The 20,307-nt window shown below is 37.5% G+C and overlaps 1 protein-coding gene across 4 annotated transcripts in view; it reads right to left on the reverse strand.

Annotated features, from left to right (window-relative positions):
- Positions 1–20,307, reverse strand: part of LOC131673191 (islet cell autoantigen 1) — a 434,595-nt gene that overhangs the window by 166,032 nt on the left and 248,256 nt on the right. For all 4 annotated transcript variants that reach the window (XR_009302690.1, XR_009302693.1, XR_009302694.1 and 1 more), the window contains one exon: positions 13,737–14,000. Coding sequence is in view for 1 of the 4 variants with exons in the window: in XM_058951163.1 (XP_058807146.1) it covers positions 13,737–14,000 (264 nt within the window). In the remaining 3 variants the exon portion in view is untranslated. The remainder of the gene's footprint in view (positions 1–13,736; positions 14,001–20,307) is intronic.

A 20,307-nucleotide genomic window follows, 5' to 3' on the forward strand; every position in this document is an offset into this window, starting at 1 on the left:
TGCCGTTGATTTGATCGGGTTTAGTAATAACTAAAACATATATTTATACGTTCGAGGTCAGATCTCACTCGAGGGGAGTGTGGACGTATCTTGGATGTGAGTGCGAGTTTTGGTGAGAAAGTTAAAAAGGAAAAGTGTTTCGAGGAGAGAAATAGAGGTGAAAAGAGCGTGGAGGCGGAAGAGGAGTGTAGAAGAAAGAGAAAGAGGCTGGGAGAAGAGCAGGAAAAAGCAGAGAGAGAGGAAGAAAGAAAAAAGAAAAGTTGAGGTTAAGAGAGAAAATCAGGAAGCGGGAAAGGCAGGTAGAGAGGAGGTGCGGTAAGAAGTAAAGACAGAGACAGAAAAGGTAAGACAGAAGAACGCAGTTGTAAAAAAGAAGATAAGGAAAAAAAAAGGATCAAAAAAAAGCTGGTGGATAAAAGAATGTAAGGCAAAAAGGGATAGGGTGATGGCAGAGTTAAATAAGGTAAGAAAATGGGAAGAAGACAGAGGCAAATACCTAGAAACAAAGAGAGAATATAGAGAGGAAATAAGAAAAGCAAAAGAAGATGAGGGGAAAAGAGTGGCAGAAGAAATAAGAAAAGATAAGACGAGAAGAAAATTCTGGAATAAAGTGAATGGCAATAGGAAGAAAAGAATTGGGTTAGATGAAATTATAGTAAAAGAAGAATGGATAAAGCACTTACAGGAACAATTGGGAGAGAAAGAAAAGAAAGAAAGCAAAGGGGAAGAAACCGAAGACAGCGAAGGAGAGAAAGGTGAAGAAATTAAAGAAAGAGAAGTAAAAGAGGTAATAAGAAAAATGAAAAAGAAAAAGGTGACAGGAGAAGATGGTATAACAAATGAAGCGTGGGTGAAAGGCACGGAAGGCTTGATAAAAGATATGACAAAATGCTTAAACGGAATATGGAACGGAGAAGGATATCCGGAAGAATGGAGGAAGGGAATAATAGTACCAATATATAAGAAAGGGAGGAAAGAAGAAGTAGGTAACTATAGAGGAATAACGCTGATGGATACGGGATATAAAATATATGCGGAAATACTGAGGAAAAAGCTGGAAAGAGAACTAGAAGCTAAAAAAACGCTAAGCGATACGCAGATGGGATTGAGGAAGAAAAGAGGAATAATGGACACAATATATTGGGAGTACAAATAGAAAATCGCCGTTTTTTCTAATAATTTGAGGTTTTATTGTAAAAAACTCGTTACAATCTCATTCTTCAAAATAATTTCCATCCTTGGTCACAACTTTTTCCCATCTTTCTGGCAGCTTCTGAATTCCTCTTCGAAAAAACTGTTCGTCTTTTGACGCGATCCACGAATCGATCCAATTTTTGGTTTCTTCGTAAGAACGAAAGTGCTGTTCGGCCAGGTCATGCGTCATCAATCGGAACAAGTAGAAATCAGAAGGGGCGATATCAGGAGAGTACGGCGGGTGCGATAGGATGTCCCATTTCAAAGTTTCCAGGTATGTTTTCACGACCTTGGAAACATGTGGCCGAGCGTTGTCATGCAGAAATATGACCTTGTCGTGCCTTTCCGCGTACTTTGGGCGTTTTTCCTTTAACGCTCGACTCAAACGAATCAATTGCGTCTGATAGAGGGCTCCTGTGATGGTTTCGCGTGGTTGCAAGAGTTCATAGTAAATTACGCCAAGCTGGTCCCACCAAATACACAGCATTAGCTTCGAGCCATGAACGTTTGATTTCTCTGTCGAAGTTGATGCATGGCCGGGAAGACCCCACGATTTTCTCCGCTTTGGGTTGTCATAGTGTATCCACTTTTCATCGCCGGTCACAATGCGATGCAAAAAACCTTTCCTTTTTTGCCGTTGGAGGAGTTGTTCGCACGTGACAAGACACCGTTCGATGTCCCTCGGCTTCAGCTCGTACGGCACCCAACATCCCACTTTCTGGATCATTCCTAAGCATTTCAAGCGATGGGAAACGGCTTGCTGAGTTACGCCCAATAAATCCGCAAGTTCCTGTTGCGTTCTGCAAGAATCTTCATCCAGCAAAGCCTCCAATTTCGCATCCTCGAACTTTTTTACGGGTCCGGGACGATCCTTGTCATCTACGTCATACTCGCCATTTCTAAACTTTTAGAACCACTCCCGACACGTTCTTTCACTAATACAGCTGTAACCCTAAGTTTCTACAATCATTCGACGCGCCTCAGCTGCATTTTTTCCGGAATGAAATGCAAAAAGCAACACTTCCCGCAAATGTCTCCTGTTCGGCTCGAATTCTGCCATTTTTGCGCACGAACAAAACAAAGCACAGTAAAAATAGACAAGCGAGGTGATGAAGAGTCGTTGACAAATGCCTCAGCTGGCTATGTAACGTTTCTGTTAACAATTTTTTACCGACGTACTATGCTGACGCCACCTATGGGAAAACGGCGGTTTTCTATTTGTACTCCCAATATATATTTTGAAAACAATAATAGGGTAGGAAATAAGGAAAAAAGGAGGAAAACTGTTCGTATTCTTTGCAGACATAAAGGCCGCTTTTGATAAAATAAAGAGGAAGAAAATATGGGAAACAATGAAAGAGAAAGGGATAAATAGAAAAATTAGGAAAAGAATAGATGAAATATACAAGAAAACAGGGAGTAACGTAAAAGTTGGAGGAGAAATAATTGGGGAGTTTGAGACTTACAAAGGCGTAAGGCAAGGGTGCCCTTTGAGCACCACGCTATTTAATCTTGCCTTCGCCGACCTGGAAGTGAAGATCAAGCAGGTGCAGGAAGGAGGGGTAGTGATAGGAAAGAAGAAAATATGGACATTAGGATATGCAGATAATATAGTGATGATGGCAAAGAGTGAAAGTGGAATGTAAGATGATGAAATGCAGGAGAGGAGGAGGAAGGGGGAAGGAAGAAGAATTCGAATGGGAAGGTGTGAAGATAGAGATGGTGAAAGAGTACAACTACTTGGGATATGTGATAAGCAGAAATAACGGAAATAAAAAGCAGATAAAGAAGGTAGAAGGGAAAATAAATATGGGACTCGGAAGACTATGGGAGCTAGGAGAAAAGCTATTTAGAGAAAACTGGGAGCTAAGGATGAACCTGTTCGATGCTCTGGCGAAAAGCGTGATAATGTATGGAGTAGAAATCTGGGGATGGAAGAGATATGAGGAAATAGAGAAACTATAACTAAAATACATAAAGTGGGTATTAGGAATAGATAGAAACACACCAAGTTACCTAATACGATGGGAAACAGGAAGACAAGAAATGAAAGAAACAGCATTAGAAAGAGCAATGAAGTATGAAAATAAAATAAGATAGATGAAAAACAAAATAGATGAAAAAGAACTAGAAGAAAAACTAGAAAAATCAAGATACATAAAGGAGTGAAAAGAGCTGAAAGAAGAAATGAAAAGGTATCGGTTAAAGGAAATTCAAGGAGAGGGAAGAATAAAAAGCCTGCAAATAGGGGAAAGGTTTAGGTTAGGTAATGAAACGAGAGGAAGCAGGTATTGGGAAAAAGAAGAAAATAAGAGATGCAGAATGTGTATGAAAGAGGAAGAAAATTGGAAGCACATAGTAGAAAAATGTGAAAAAAGCAGAAAGGAAGGGGAAGAATGGGAAAAAATAATAATAGGAAGCAAAGAAAAGATAGCGTGGATGATGGAGATAAAATGGAAAAGAAGAAGAAACGAAGAGAAGAAAGAAAAAGAAAAGCAAGAAGACGAAGCTGCAAGACCCTAAGGAGAGACGGAAACAGAAGACAGAGAAGCAAGACTCGCAGACACATCTACACACACATACATACACACACATAGACACAAAACACGAACACACGCACAAACATAAACATAAACATACACATGCACACACACACACACACATACAAGACACAAGTAATAGCAACTACACAAGCGAGAAGCAGGTGTTGGAGGATGGAGCAAAATGGAAAAGAAGAAGAATCGAAGAAGAGAAAGAAAAAGGTAAACTAGAAGACAATTCATAAGATACTAAGGAAAAATAAGTGAGGTTGAGGAAAGGAAAGGCAGAGGGAGCAATAGGAAATAAGAAAAAGGTATCAAAGCCCTAATAAGGAGAAAGATAGATGAAATGATTAGCAAGAAGGAGAGCAAAAGCAAAGGAAAGGCAAAGGTGAAAAGGCAAAAGAAAGTAATAAAGGAAAAGCTGAAAAGAAAATATGCAAGAAACAGAAAAAAACAGAAGAGCGGAAAAGGCAGATCTTGGAGAGAGAGAGAGGAAGAGAAGATTAATCAGAAGAAAAATGAGAAGAAAAGAGGAACAGACAGGCGCAGAAGACAGGGACACAAGAGTTGCAGACACACCTACAAATCCACATATTGACACAACACATACACACACATGCACGCGCGCACCCACACACACACACACACACACACACACACACACACACACACACACAAAACACATACATAATCAACTACACAAACTGGATACGAGACACAAATAGTAATATAAGAAATGAAAAACAAATGTAACATATAAGTTGTAAGTAAATAAACTAAACTAAACTAAACTATATTTATACGTTCTTTTATTGAATTTATCTTTTAGAGTAGTTGTCTAAGTCACGCCTTGCTCTTGTGTTAATGTTGTAAATTTAGTTTATATAAATCGGTCATTGATTTGAATCTTCGTTAAGAATCAAAGAACCTAGATTAAGCTAGTTTAAGTACTATAAGTTTACTCGTAAGTTATTTTTGGTTTGTAGCGTTTGATCAAGTCGTGAGCTATTTGCCGGAAAGAGAGAGAGAACTCAAAGAGAGGTAAGGCCTTGTCACCGAGGGAGAGCTTCGGCCTTCGGAGGGGCTGTGACGGTGTAGGCTGGTCATGGCCTGCACCGTGTGTATGCCTCTCTCTCTATCCTAGGCGAAGGCACACGGCTGGCATCGGACGCACGTTATTTTACGGGTTTGATGCCTTCCTTTATTCTTTCCAGTATTGCGGCTAGAGGGGAGAGAGAGGAGGTAGCAGCGAGCAAGCGAAATGGGAGAGAGGCATCAAGAGTAAGAGAGAGAGGGAGAGAGAGAGAGAAGAAAATATGGCAGGCACTCGCGACGAGATCGACGCACGCGGCAGAGAGATCGGCCGCACTAGGAGGAGTTGCCATTATTCTTGCCTCGAATCCGAGAGGGTGTGAGAGCCGTGACAGCGTCGAAACTGGGCTGCATCTTACGCCAGCCAACTAACCTGTAGCCCACCTGCCAAGCAGCTATCACCTTTATTGGTCAGGTTTAGTTTTCTCTCCTCTTTTTTCTCTCTCTGTTTCCTCGGCATTGTTTCGCGGCTTGTGTGTGGCGCCAGGCTTTCACGAGCCGGCGCAACGTCTTTTTTTTACATTGTAATCTTAGTTTGAGACGGTTAATGAGGTGATATGGCGCTAACGTGCCGGCCATCTCGTTTAGTGTAAGTCTTGTATATTATTAGTAATAAGTAACTCTGTATTTTCGTCGACACTTAAGGTAATGCAGTTATAATAAACGGTTAATTAGTGAAGCTGTGTGTGTGAAAATCGTTGAGTCTACACCTTCTCTTTCCTGCTTTGTTAGGAGCGACACACCGCCTCCCTTGCCCTCCCCTTAAATAATTTGGTAATAGTAGCGAATTGCGGGCATTGAAGACCTACGCTATTACATGGTTAAGAATTTTTTAATTGGTCAGAATCAATTTTCACTTTGTAGGACTCCAAAATAGATATAACGATAACCGGCGAATAAAACAAGAGATTCAAGTACTTTATGTATTTGTACCGGTAGATAAGGTTGTATTACATTTTTTAAGTGTACGTAACGAATTACTTGAAGAAATTGAGACCATTATATTCTATTTTGAGACTACGTACATACGCTGACTCAGTGCCCGAAAACGAACCCAACCTGAGCTTCGGATTGTAATCCGCTCTCCAAGATACCTACCTCAACTGTGACTCAATTATGACGGTTGTACAATGTTGCGGTATCGCTCGCACTGATAATTTGTCCGAGGGTTGGCATAATTGGTTCCAGGTGGTAGTCGAAAAAGCACACTCAAGCTTGTACGTATTTTTCAACGAACTAAAAAACTAAAGAATAAGCGGACAACGAGATAATGGACCGGATCGACTCTAACTACAGCTCAGTAAACGCATAATGTTAGAAATGTTTAATAATTCACGAAGCAGATTTGAAATGAAAGGAGCTCGAAGCTACAGAAATCCATTAAATTGTTAAAGGCTTCATTAAAATGAATAGTTTCCAGGAAAATCAAGAAGTTTGTCACTACCACGCAATTGTCAAATATTTCTGAGTTTCTACAGTTGGCCACGAAATTCAAAGAAAACATTAGGAAAGACATAAAATCGAAAGGTAAAACACATTTATAAATCTGATTAATCGGGATTCAATTTAAAAGCTTATGCTGGTCATACGTTGTCAATTAAAAGAACATTAAAAGTATAATAACGTGCTTAATTAATAAACTCATTAACACACACTAAAACCTGGTGAGTATCGGATGTGTCTTTCTTTTTTATTATTATTCAAAACTGGATAGCTATATTAATCGTTTTTAATTTGAATAATGTTCCACTAATCACTAGCGATTTTTTTATGTAAAAATTTTCCGTAAATTTATTGTAAAATTGGCGCTATTTGATTATCAAATTGTATTACTTATAACTCTAAAAGGCGATTTTTCCTCGAAAAACGACTTATGTTAAAAAATTCGTTATTTCATATTTAACTTTTTAAATCATAAAATTTCTATTTCGATCGAGCCATTTTGCGACAAAACATGTGCAAAGTTTTTTATCAATTTCAAAAACAGCGTTGTAGGGGCTACCAAGCGTAGAAAGGAGCCGATTTCGCAAGTATAAATTCGCTCGTCGCTGCGGCAAGAGGATTCACTATCCTATCTTGCTTAGCAGCGCGAGCATTGACTGGAAATAAAGGCTCAGCAATTTCCTAAGACTAATTTCTTTATTCAGTGGTTAGCCTGCTAATTACTTTCCTTTTGAGACCTAAGTGCTCAACTCATAAGACTATCTCTCTTATGTGAAAAAAATAGCCTTAAATATCTCCTCTGTTCAAATTTATTAACTGTTTAGAAATTGAATTGAGTATTGGTTGCGGCGCTGTCGGGCTTCTCTCCGATAGATGTAATCAAACTCAATTGTATTTCAAAACAATTCATCGAAATAGAAAATTTTACGTTTGCTATTCGATGAATTTTGATATCTCATTTCTTGTAGAATATATACTTGTCAACTTCTTGCTACTCTCGGAAACGCGATTACAAATACTATAGAAAGAGTCCGAACTATTTATTTAATAACGCGAGAAACACTCAAACGTTATATTTGGCGCCCGAACAGGGACTCTTTAGAAATTTGTAAATAATTTTCGAGCGAAAGATCTTTTATTTGTCGCGTGCGTATTCAAAATTTTGTAATGACGAATAGCCGAAAATTAAAACTTGCTAAACGCAAGAATGCTGCGTTGAGAAAAGAAGTACAGGAATTAAGAGAGAGAATTAGTATGTTAGAATCGCGATTCGTAACGGAAAGCCACATAACAGCATCAAACATTCGCACCTTACACGAAGATTTGTTGTTTGTACATAATATGTGTACGTTTATGGTAGATTCCTTGCCCGTTCCAGCAGCATAATTACTCATAGTTAGCATAAATGCTTACAATAAATTTTACTTCTTACTCTATTAATTAAATATACCTATGAAGTCATGAAAAGTAGCATAATCTTTCATTAGTTTCTTGTTAACTGAATTTTAATAATTATTGTACGTTCTCATATGTATTGACTCTCTCAATATTTCTCTGATCGAGATAACGGTTTAAGCTAACTTCCAAAATGTCTGGAAATAAGCGACATTCCATTTTTACATCAACTGAGATAATTTCAGAAGCGATTCTAAATGAATTGAATAATGATGTTCTTGATGATGACCTGAATGATCACGATAAAAAAACTCGAGCATGGAAAAAAGCAGTCGTAGGGGAGTTGAAACAATTAGATTCAGAACTAACAAAACTATTTCATGATTTTGCTACAATTTCAGAAACGATTAATAAACTTTGCAATAAAGTCGAAAGACTAACATGCAAAGTAAATGAACAAGAAGCATTGATCTCTACTTTAAAATCCAATTTGAATAACTCAAATGTAATTATTGAACAATTCAAAGAACGTTGCAATGAGAATTTAAATGATATTATCCGCGCTAAGGATAATATTATTGACGAAATGAAAGATAATATTTCGGAGCTCCGAGTAGAGATAGGGAAATCGATAGGCAATAAAAATAGTAAACATACGGTTAATGAGACGATAGTAGAGACTTTCAAGCAACCAACATTAACGTGTCCAAAGCTTGATGATAGCTACAAATATCGTTCCAGTAAATATTTGAATGATTATAAAGATATTTACAAGCGAGCAATTGCAATACAGCTCAGCTGCTCTGTCTAGTTTCCCAGTCAATGGCCGGTGTGAATTCTGCGTGGTATGATCTCGTACAACGCGAAATTAATAATTTTAATGATTTTGAGCGTTTGTTTAAAAAGAAATTTTGGAATGCTGAAATCCGTAGAAACATCATGCGGGAAATTGAATTTGGGAAGTATTATCGGAATGGTAAAGTTTCGAGGTATAATTATGCAATCCGCAAAATAAATTTAGCTTATGATATTAACGAGAGCTTAGATGAGGAAGAACTCATCGATAAACTACCTCTCCATTTCGATAAAGATGTACGCTTACTAGTGCAAGCTAAAAGTGTGCGCAAAATATCGGAATTTATTAGAGTACTTTCTTAATTCGATAATGATGATTATGTGAGTAATTGTAACGCCTCTAAAGAACATACGAATGAACACCAAGTTAATAGTACGTCGATCAATCCCACGACTCAAAAACATCAAAATAAACGGCGAGAACACAAGCCTAAAGCTTCCCTTGAGGAAATCAGTGAAGACATAGTGCAACAACTTAAAAACACTGCGTCCTCGGGAAATGAGTAAGCGTTGCTTCTCGCAACTAGGATAAAAAGAAAAAATTTCAGCGAGTAGCAACGGTAAAAAATTACAATTTAAGTAAAGATCCGATAGAAAGGATTACTATGTACTATATTTAATAATCCTTAGAATGAGATTAGGACTGAACTCGAAAGTAACGAAGACAACACGTATATTAGGAAATGTCCAGAAATTAATATAATTGTAGAGGGTATTTCGGTTGTTGCGTTGCTTGATTCGGGTAGCGAGATTTCAGCAATTTCCGACGAATTTTACAATCAAAATACATCAATCTTTAAGCAAAAACCAACCTTGCCTATTAGTGGACATGTAATTAAAGTGGCTACTAGACAAAAAACGGTAAAGTTGAAAAACAAATTTATTTGAACGTAAGATTAAGTGATCTTTACGTAGACATAACCTTTCTCATTATTCCCCATTTAGTAAAAGATTGTATCATTGTTTATGATACTATGAAAAATAGAAGGATGAAACTTAATACTGAGTAGGAGAGTGTAACTTTTCAAATAAACAATTAGTGGGCTATTTGAAATATAGTGAAACTTCTTTGGATGAGAAAACGTATCAGAGCTTGTCAATTTGGCATGAGTATGACCAGAATCTTGGCGAAGATGCATCCCTGTTCTGAAATCTAACCCAAAATCACCTAGACGTAGGCGTCGCAAACGACGACGATACGAATTAACGTGGACGGAGATTAACGAAAAAATTAGCGTATGCTCAAGCTTAACTGAAAGTCAGAAAAATGAATTGGCCGTGTTGGTATATGAATTTAAAGATGTGTTCCACAAAAAGCCCGGACTATTGAAAATTTACACTCATAAGTTAGTACTCCAGGATGAAAAACCTTACTTTTCGAAACAGTATCCGGTGCCTTTAAAACATCGCGAAAACGTGAGAACTGCAATCGAAGAAATGTTGAGAGATGGTATCATACGTAGGTCAAAAAGCAATTTTATAAATCCAGTTGTCATCAGCGTAAAGAAGGATGGATCTGTTCGGTTCTGCCTAGACGCTAGACAATTGAACAAAAAACTGGTAAAATATTATGAAACTCCATTACTTATATAAGACATCTTTCAGCAATGTTTCTTCATTCATGTTTTGGAATTAACTATATGTCTAGTTTTGATTTGACTAGTAGTTTTTGGCAAGTCCCACTAGACGAAGAGTAAGAAGTATACTGCCTTTATAATTGAAGGAAATTCATTATAAAAGTGCTTTATTTTATAAAAATAAAACATTTACATTACCTTTCAACTTCCGCAAGCTTATTCACTCTGAGATCTCATCGACATAAATAACATACCCTTTAAGTAGTATCGCTTGAACTAACTTATCACATAATTGCAGATAACGATTCTATTACACGTACGATCCTCGACCTTTTTATAATACACCATACCACGGTTGTTTAGGAATTTTCTTACTCTCTCTCCTTTCATCTTATTCCATGATTTAATAAAACTTCTAATTCCTTTTTTCTCTTCTTATAAAACGCAAAACACTCTTTCATGATCGGTTTATAGACTTGACACATCTGCCCTCAACAAAACTATACTACTTGAACTCTCCTAATATCATGACTTTCTTTCCTCTTTTATCGCGATTCTATCCTCAGTAGTCACCTTCGAGCGTGCTTTCAATTTAACTGCACTATCCTCTTTTGACGAGCTTGCTCCCATATGTGTAATAAATATCTTATTGAAGAAAAAACCAAGGGATCCAGAGAAAATTTATTCACATATGCGTGCACGAAATGCTGCTTTCAAGAGCGCCAAGAAATCTGGAAATCCATCTGCTTTCCTCCATTATAAAACCCTAAGAGCTTCAATATTTAACCAACTTGATACCACAAAAAATGACTATACGAGGGTGTTCCGATAAGTATTTAGTCTCATCGCCCGATGGCGCCACTCTCGCAAAAGAAATATTCTATCACGTAGTACAACCTTATCGATGGTTACTGTCAAGATTTCAGCCGGATCGGAGTTGTAGTTTATTTTTGAGAGCGTGTGAAAGCAAGTGTGTCCGTTGATTTTTGAAAAATGAAAAAAGAGTAGTAGTAGTGATTCGATTCTTGTTTTTGAAAGGGAAATCGCGCAGCGAAATCAAAAAGCGCGTGGATACTGTGTACGGTGACTCTTCTCCTTCGATGGCAACCGTCAAAAATTGGTTTAACGAGTTTCAACGTGGTCGCACGTCGATTTTTGAAGAGCCACGTCCAGATGCTCCGAAAACGGCTTCCACGGAGGATAACGTGACAAAAATTCACGATCGCGTATTGGCAGATCGATGATTGACGATGCGCGAGATAGCTAAGATCGTAGGCATCTCAAAGAACCGCGTGGGTTATGTCCTGCATGAAATTTTGGGCATGAGAAAGCTGTTGGCGCGATGGGTGTCGCGTTTGCTCACTCCGGACAATAAGCGCAACCGTAAGACAACTTTAGAGCAATGTCTGACGCTGTTAAAGCGCAATCCGAAGGAGTTTCTGCGTCGTTTCGTGACAGTCGACGAAACATGGATCCACTTGTATATACCAGAGACCAAGGAACAGTCGAAACAGTGGACTTTACCCGGCGAATGTGCTCCGAAGAAGGCGAAGACTGCCCCATCGGCTGGAAAGGTGATGGCCATCGTTTTCTGGGATTCACAAGGTGTGATCTTCATCGACTACCTAGAGAGGAGCAAAACGGTCACAGGACTGTACTATGCCGAATTATTGGGCCGATTCGACGTCGAATTGCAGAAAAAACGGCCCCATTTGGCGAAGAAAAAAGTACTCTTCCACCATGACAACGCACCGGCACACCTCCGCCGTCGCCATGGCCAAATTGGTCGAATTAGGCTATGGACTGCTGCCCCATTCACCGTATTCTTCAGATTTAGCCCCGTGCGACTTCTTTTTGTTTCCAAACTTGAAAAAGTCACTCGCCGGGCAGAAATTTGAGTCGATCGAGGAGGTAATCGCTAAAGAAGTTGGAGCATCGCTGGGCCAAGTGTATCGAACTAAAAGGAGACTATGTTGAAAAATAAAACGCCACTTTTCCAAAATTTTCGTTTTTCTTTTGTAGGCTAAGTACTTATCGGACCACCCTCGTATATCGTCCAGATTTCAGCAAGTTAAACAACCAAAAGCAAAATGGCGTACACTTCATGATATTGAAATCACAAACAGGTTACTACCCTTGACAATTTTATTTTTCTCAGCTGATATACTCAATGTATACTACGCATAAATCGCGAATCGATTTCCAGCATACCGTAAGAAAAGTTTAATGATATCTTTCCTTTAAAGCTTCCTTTATCGAATATCTATTTTATATTCAACGAATATCTAATAATAATATCTTCAACGAATATTTCTAACCTTTTACTTCAGAAAACCAACATCAAAAGAGGTTAAGAAGTTATCAAAAGAGTTAAAATTGATATTTTGACCTCCAAAGGCATAAACCTTGATAATTTAACTGTAAAAATCTTGGTTTTCGGTTCCCAATCTCTTGCTTCTTAATTCACTGCAATTATTAATAAATCTATTGATATCTCCACTTTTCCAAACAAGAACTCATATTCGAATTGAAAGTATCTCTTGCTTTGTTTCACAATTTCATGCTTCTTTTGATCCGTGCTAAATGTAAGCACAGCAGCACTTGAAATATAAACAACAATTAAAGCTGGCGGTTAGTCTCGCAGTATGAAACAATTCATTTGCTATCAACATTAAACAATAATCGATTATTTGATTCACCGTTACAAGGAAAATCTTCGCTATAATTATTATAATAAATCTAAATAAATTCACCATTAAAAATGAAATGTGTCAATGATAAATTTTGTAATGATGGAAAGAAGGGAAATAGTGAGAGATGGAAATTCACTTAATTTTAATTATATTTCGCAACGTTTCGTCAGCACATTTGCTGACCTCATCAGGCTGATTTCTCTCGTAGTCAAATTATTATAGGCTAAAACGAATAGCTCGTAGCACAGTCAAGTTACAATACAAGTTATAATTCACTGTATTGTAACTTGACTGTGCTACGAACTATTTGTTTTAGCCTATAATAATTTGACTACGAGAGAAATCAGCCTGAAGAGGTCAGCAAATGTGCTGACGAAACGTTGCTGAATATAATTAAAATTAAGTGAATTTCCATCTCTCATTATTTTCCTTCTTTCCATCATTACAAAATTTATCATTTAAAAAATTATAAGGGAATCAAGACAGTATGTTACGTTTAGAAATGTGTCAATATTATCGGTTGACAGTTTATCTAGGTAATTTTATGTACTCGTATGTGTGAATGTACAAGTCTGTTTTAAATAAATTTTAAAATACTGACTAGTCGTGGTCAAAACTGTACATATGTTGCCAATGAAATAGTACGAGTACAATACTATAATCACTCTTTTTCCCCCTTCCCTGTTTATATCACGCGATAGTCATTTTTTGTTCTTTCTATCTCTTTTAGTTTGGTAAAAGAATGTCGAGCGATATATGCGTTATATATCTGAACATTTTATTGCTTGAAATTTCCTAATTTTGATGCTTTTCAAATCTGTTAGGTTTAAATAAAGCGCAAATTAAATATAAGTGGAAATCCAAAGATTCTCATTCAATAACATTATTTTGATTCTTTACATTTGTAATAAATATATGTAATCATAAGTATCGATAATACTTACTCTTCTTGCTCATTATTGTGAGGACAATAATTTTCAAAATTATGGTCTCTCGACATTTGCGTTTGGATTTCTAGTAAAACTTTGTCGGAACATTCAACATTTTCTTCTACCGTTATGAAAATTTTTGTAGTTTTCTTAGTACACTGAAGTAGCTTATTATGGTAAAAACTCAACGTTTGATTAAGCATATTGCAACGAGCGGCGGCGAGTAGATCAACTTTCTGCAGACAATCAAGGGCTAATTTATCGAAATTTTCTTTACCCCTGAAAAATAGTAATAAATAATTAGAATAAAATTCAATATTGTAATTGTTATTATTGTTACTTAAAGAATTGTGTTTATTTTGAACGCTGAGAGGTACACAACGTATCTATACGTATTAGTCATAATTCTTTATACCCATGGAAACTTCACCACGTTGTAAAAAAATTATGGAATGAGAATGTATCGTGATTAGAGCTACAGTTGAGATGTAAGGTAATTATTTACACATTTCGAAACTTTTCTGAGCTGATTATTTTATATAATTAGTCTTATTGTTGTAATTTTTCTAATAATTTAAGACCATATTTAGCAAGCTTCTTCATGCAGAAACTTTATTAAATGCGTAGTAATCCCATTGAATGACAAGCTTTTCTTAAGAAAAGTGTGATTATATTCAATTTGCTATACTGTGATTATAAGTACTCTCTCCTTAGCATAAATAGCGTACAATTAGACATAATCGGTAAATTTACTATTTTAATCAAGAGTCGCGGCAGCGATCTGTGGCATGAACGTCAAAGATTCGTTTTTATGGAACATTATATATAATAATTTTATATATGAAAATGTACCATATTAATTATACATAAAGTAAATATTAACAATGATTATTCCGAGCTGTTTCGCCGTTAAGTATCTGCGTTCTCGTCGTATTCCGTACTATTGTTATGCTGGGAGTATACACTGCATTTGCCTACAATAAAGCTTGTGCTTTTTAGCGACAACGAATTGAACATAGGGAGCAATGACAAAAAAAAATCATATATTGCAACGATTGCCGAAAATCGTTTAGACTCGCGTGGGTTAATCAGCGGCTGAGCGTAACAGCCGCGATCGGTTTGAGAGTGAGAGAGAGGGCGCGTTGGGGGAAATGTCCGGGAGGGGAGAGTTAGCTAGCCAGTATGACTGTGACCTTCAGTCCGGCTGCATCATAGCGATTGAGTTCGACATCCCAACGCGTTTTATCGTTTTCTGAGTGAGATCCAGGGAGTGCAGCATATAATTAGTGAGAGTGGATCGAGAGGAGTGTTAAGTGCGCGCACTGTTAAACGTGCGCGGCTTCAGCAGTTGCTAGAGCAACCTCGGCAACATCAGCAGCAGCGAGTCAGCCCCCGCGCAGGAGCAGTCGCAGAGGCGGGTCGTCATCCAACGAGTTTAGAAGGATACGGTTGGCCACCGTATCCACTTCGATTCCGCGGTAGGTGCATAGCACTATTCATTGTAATTAGCTGGCGATCCCGCGCAGCGCGCGCGGCGAAATTATTATAAGCGTGCGAGCGAATAGTCCACGACGATCGCGAGATTCACCCTCTCTCTCCCCGATTAAATCGTCATGCGAAATAGCGTGCGAAAGTCTCTCGGCAAATCCCTCTCTTATACACGTTTTAAGTAAATAAAGTGATCAGAGATTTACACGCAACGATCTCATTGTTTTGTCTTCCCTTTGTCCGAAAGCGGTGTTATTGTTTACGTTCGATTCTAACGCGCCAGTAGTTCAGCACGAATCACATAAGCAACCTACGAAGCTGCTCGCCAACCGAGTTGTCAGCAGTGGCCGACGGAGCGCTGTTAAGCGAGCGCGCCAGCGCCCCTAGCGGAGAGATCGAGAACCCAACTTAGATCGGTAAGAGAACTCAGCGCAGGCGCACACCGGGACAAGGTGAGTTAGTGTGCTTACAGCACATAGATAACACGGCGTCGTTAGACCATACGAATAATCATATTCGATAGGGATTAGAGGTTAAACGGCAGCCTGTTACAATATATATGGGACGATCCATGTCAACCGGATCACTGCTGTGTCCAAAATTTGATGTGACCAAAAAAATCGTGCAACGACTCATTTTAAAGCTTAGGATATCTACTTTTTGATGCTGTGTGCGCCTTTGCAAAATCTAACATGGCGGCTCCAATATGGCGGCTACAAGAGACAAACTCGTAAACAAAAAATTTTATTTTTTAAATTTTTAGTAATAAATGTTAAAAAAATTAATATTTCATATTTTTTTATGAAAATCTGGCTCATTTCCTACAAAAAAGTAACAGAGACCATTTTCGCTAAAATGAAAAATAAAAAACTTTGCGATTTTTTTACTCAGAAGAAAATGACTTTGGAAAAAAAATTTAAGGAACAAAATTGTTTGAAATTCATCAAAACACAAGTGTGAATTTTTTCAAATTCCTTTGAGCGATTTTTTGCTTTTTGGATTTATCGGATTGTTTGAAAAATTAAAAAACTTCCCAAGATCTTTTACAAAAATTCATACGTAGTCTACGACTAATTCTAAGAGCTTTTTATTTTATAAGATTGTTCAGTAAAGGCGATCCTTCTTGAGTAAATCGAAAAAGTAACTTGGACCGCTAGACACCAACCAGATAACCCACGCAAGCTCAGGAGAAGCTGTTTATAAATAAAAATGTAAGAAAACTAACCCCAAGCTATTGAACCTGCGTGCCCAAGGGCAGCAATTTTTAAATTATAATGAGAGTAGATAAGCAATGTATGTTATGGGACACAAAGGAGCCGACAAAGGATGCCGCCAATGTATAAGGATACGTGTATGTTCTGGGACACAAAGGAGCCGCCCGATGAAGGTGTGAAGGTAGTGACACCTTATAATTAATGGTCAGACCCCATGGTGAGTGTCTAAAAGGGATTTGATGTACCTTTGACACCTTCCGCGTGCCAGTGAGCCCCATGCTGAGTGTTAAGGGGCATTTGATGTTGGTTTGACACCTCGCGCGCGCCGCCAATGTATAAGGATACGTGTATGTTCTGGGACAGAAAGGAGCCGCCCGATGAAGGTGTGAAGGTAGTGACACCTTTTAATCGCGATAAGGTGAGACCCCATGCCGAGTGTTGCATTTGATGTTCGTTCGACACCTCCCGCGTGCCAGTGGGCCCTTCGAGGGGGCCAGTCTCCCCCCCTCCTTCGATAGTAGGGCGCTTCACCCACCCACCCACCCACCCACCCACAGAGGTTGTTAAGGTAGGATGCTGTAGAAGTCGGTAGGGTGTTTGGTAAACTATATGCTTATGCTGGCTGAGTGAAGGACCCTCGGAGAGGGGGTAGCGTCTCTAGCTTGCTAGGAGCGTGCGCCGTATAGCCCTTGAAGAGGAGGATAGCGTCTCTAGCTTGCTAGACGCATACGCTGTATAGTGTAGATGCTGCTCTCTCTCTCTCTCGCTCTCCTTTAATAGTAGGGTATTTGGGCCCTTGGAGAGAGGGTAGCATATAGCTTGGTAAGCTATATGCTGCTCTCTCTCTCTTTCTCTAAGCAAGCGCTATAGTATTTTCATTAGATTTCGGGAACCTTTCAACCTCGATTATTATTTTATTCGAATATTAATTAATAAAACTTATAGAATTTTCGTTTAATTATTAATTTATTGTTCATTCAACTATACATTGAATATAATACAGTCTGTCTATAATCTTTATATTCAGTAGTTGACATCGCTATATTGAAATATTGAATTGAATTTTTATACGTAATATTGTCCACTTCATCAATACCTTCCATTTCAGATTGCTTCAGTCTAGCTTTTATCCAGGAAAGCAATCTTTGTGCATTTATAACGGCACATACAAAGTTAGCTGGTTTATTATAATGATATGTACATATTGTTTCTAATGGGTAAGGTAATGCGCTCATTGGCGGACATCTCATCTGGCTTTCAAGTTCTAAAATTTTTCTAAAAAAGGAAAAAAATTTTTAATTAATAATGATCTTAATTTCTAACAAAAAATAAATAAATAAAAATACTTACTTTTCAGGTAAAATTTTTTGTAACCATTGTTTCTTTGTTAATCCTTTTACATAAATATTTCTAGAATTATTTAAATGATTGTTTAGTACACGTGCTAAATTTTTATATGGAATAAGACCGGATCTCCATAATAAACCATGATGACACGTTTCTAGGAAATGATTCACTTTTCGATACTTGATAGGAAGTTGAAACCAATGATATGGTGGTTCGAAGAAAAACACAGTTGGAACAGTATCTATATCTAATGGTAGATATGCGAGTTCTTTACAAACAAAAGTCTCGTTTAAACTTTGAAAGCCTTGAAAATCTATTACGAAATCCATTTGAAAAGATGCTGAAGTTAATGTGAAATCTACTAGTTCCCAAAACCGTTATGAGAGTAGAGGCACGTGTTTATTCTATATAAAGCCTATACCTCACTATTCGAAAGTAGAGGGCGCCATAGTCACCATACCTCACCAATCGAAAGTATAGGGCGTCATAGACACTATATAGTATGGTTATAGGTAGTTTTTATTAAATTCCAACAATATATATAATTTATTTTCTTTTTTATTGAAAAGCATTGTTTACATTGATTACATAATGTCTTGTTAATTTCAAACTAATTTTTTAACATCGCCACTAATCGGGTTACATTGTACAATACGATCGTGTAATATTAAGCAATAGGCTGCAGTATCTTCAGGAAAATCAGTCCGAGTTTCAAATTCTAGGCGAACATCGACTGGCGCGCTTTTTAATGTTTCATTTTGTTCGGAGCAGTCTATAACTATTAGCGGCACTTTATTAATGAAATCTTTTTTATTGAGTAACGGCTCGTTTTCTTTACCATAATAAGCGTTTTGAAAATTAGTATACATATCGTAGAGAACAGCATACTGATTTTGATTGATATTCAAATTGAGATTTCCATACGGATAGCATTGTGAATTGAGGAATAGCTTCACATTACTAATATTACAATGATCAAAATTACTAGAATTAACACTCGCTGAACTTTTACGTTTAGTTTGAAAAGCTAAAATAACAAAGCGAGGCTTTTCCAATTGATTGGAAGTCTTAACACTCCAAACATGCTTTGATGTACGTAGTAATTTTGGATACTCATACATTTCCCAAGTACGATAACTCATTGTAATTGCACGATCTCGTCCAATCTGATTGAGTAATTTGATTTTTTCTTTGTCTACAACCATCACATATGGCATCAGCCATTCAACCTTAGTTAAAGTAATTTTTGTTTTTTCTGAAGCAGCAGGATTCCCAATTGGAGCAGACAAAATAGCATTCAAATCATCTCTTGATCTTGTGAGAATAAGTTCATGCTTGACATTGACTACAATTTTCCGATAATCTTCAGCAAAGCCCATCAACATACTGAGAGGTATAGTCACATCAAAAAAACCTTGAGCGTTACATATTAAAACTTCATTGTTATCACCATTCCATCCGGCATTTTCAGCGATAGAGCTCTGACATGGATTGAGTGAAAGCCAATTTTTCATGAGAGTTGTTAAGCCTACATTTTTCACTTTATCAATTTCAATAGCATTTATTTCATATCGTATTTCCTCGAACAAATGACAGAGGGCGTTGTTGACTAATAAAGTGTTCTCCACTGGCGTAGTACCGTCCGGCTTGGTTAACCTACCACAAATATGAATTATACTGCGCGATGGAAGCAGAGATAAATCTTGATGTTGAATTGCTATATGAATTTCATCGCTATTATTGAAATATGATAATGAATAAGGCTGATGCGCATGAACTTCATAATGAGCTATAGACTCATCGAAAGCGACAGCTGAATGAATGTCTAGAATTCCCTCGATATTGTTGTTGTTGTTGTTGTTTTATACAACACACTAATATGCACAATATTTTCTTCCACGATTTTCGACGACTTCTAGTATCAAGCTTTTCAGGAATTGAATGTTCTGAGGTGTGAGCGGTCTGATAGCTCGCTGTTGACTGATTGCTGTTCGACATTTTTGTCTTTTAATATAGCCTCGGCCGTTCTTTATATTGTAAATGATACCCATTACTAAGATATGGTCTTTATATGCACTCGCACTGTGATGACTTGTCCTCGAAAGTTAACTAGGTTTCCGTCTAGATCAACTATACGAATTTGAAAATGATCAATGCTCCTCACAGCGACTGGAAGGTAAATGACGTGAGAGGGAACTTCTATAATCTTATATCCAGGTGGGACTGCTGGGAAAAATTCATGTATAGTATGTACTTTGCGATCGTTTATGTAAGAGCCTGTAGTAATATTACACTCTACACGTAAAGCATTGACTTTGAGTATAGTGACGGGTAAGTCAGAACTATGTGTTTCGTTTTCAACGAGCGTGCGTTTAGTGAAGCCTAAAATTGATCCAATAGAATCTTCTGGTTCAAAATGTATTTTTTGACTGCACCGAATGACACTACGTAAAGTATTATTATTTGGTTTTAGGCTAAACGATATACCTTTAGGTGCTAATTCGTCTATGAGAAAGTTTTCAATATCTTCTATTTCG

This window comes from Phymastichus coffea, unplaced genomic scaffold (genome assembly GCF_024137745.1).
Source record: "Phymastichus coffea isolate CEN01 unplaced genomic scaffold, Cenicafe_Pcof_1.1 PCOF00001, whole genome shotgun sequence".
Taxonomy (NCBI): Eukaryota; Metazoa; Arthropoda; class Insecta; order Hymenoptera; family Eulophidae; genus Phymastichus; species Phymastichus coffea.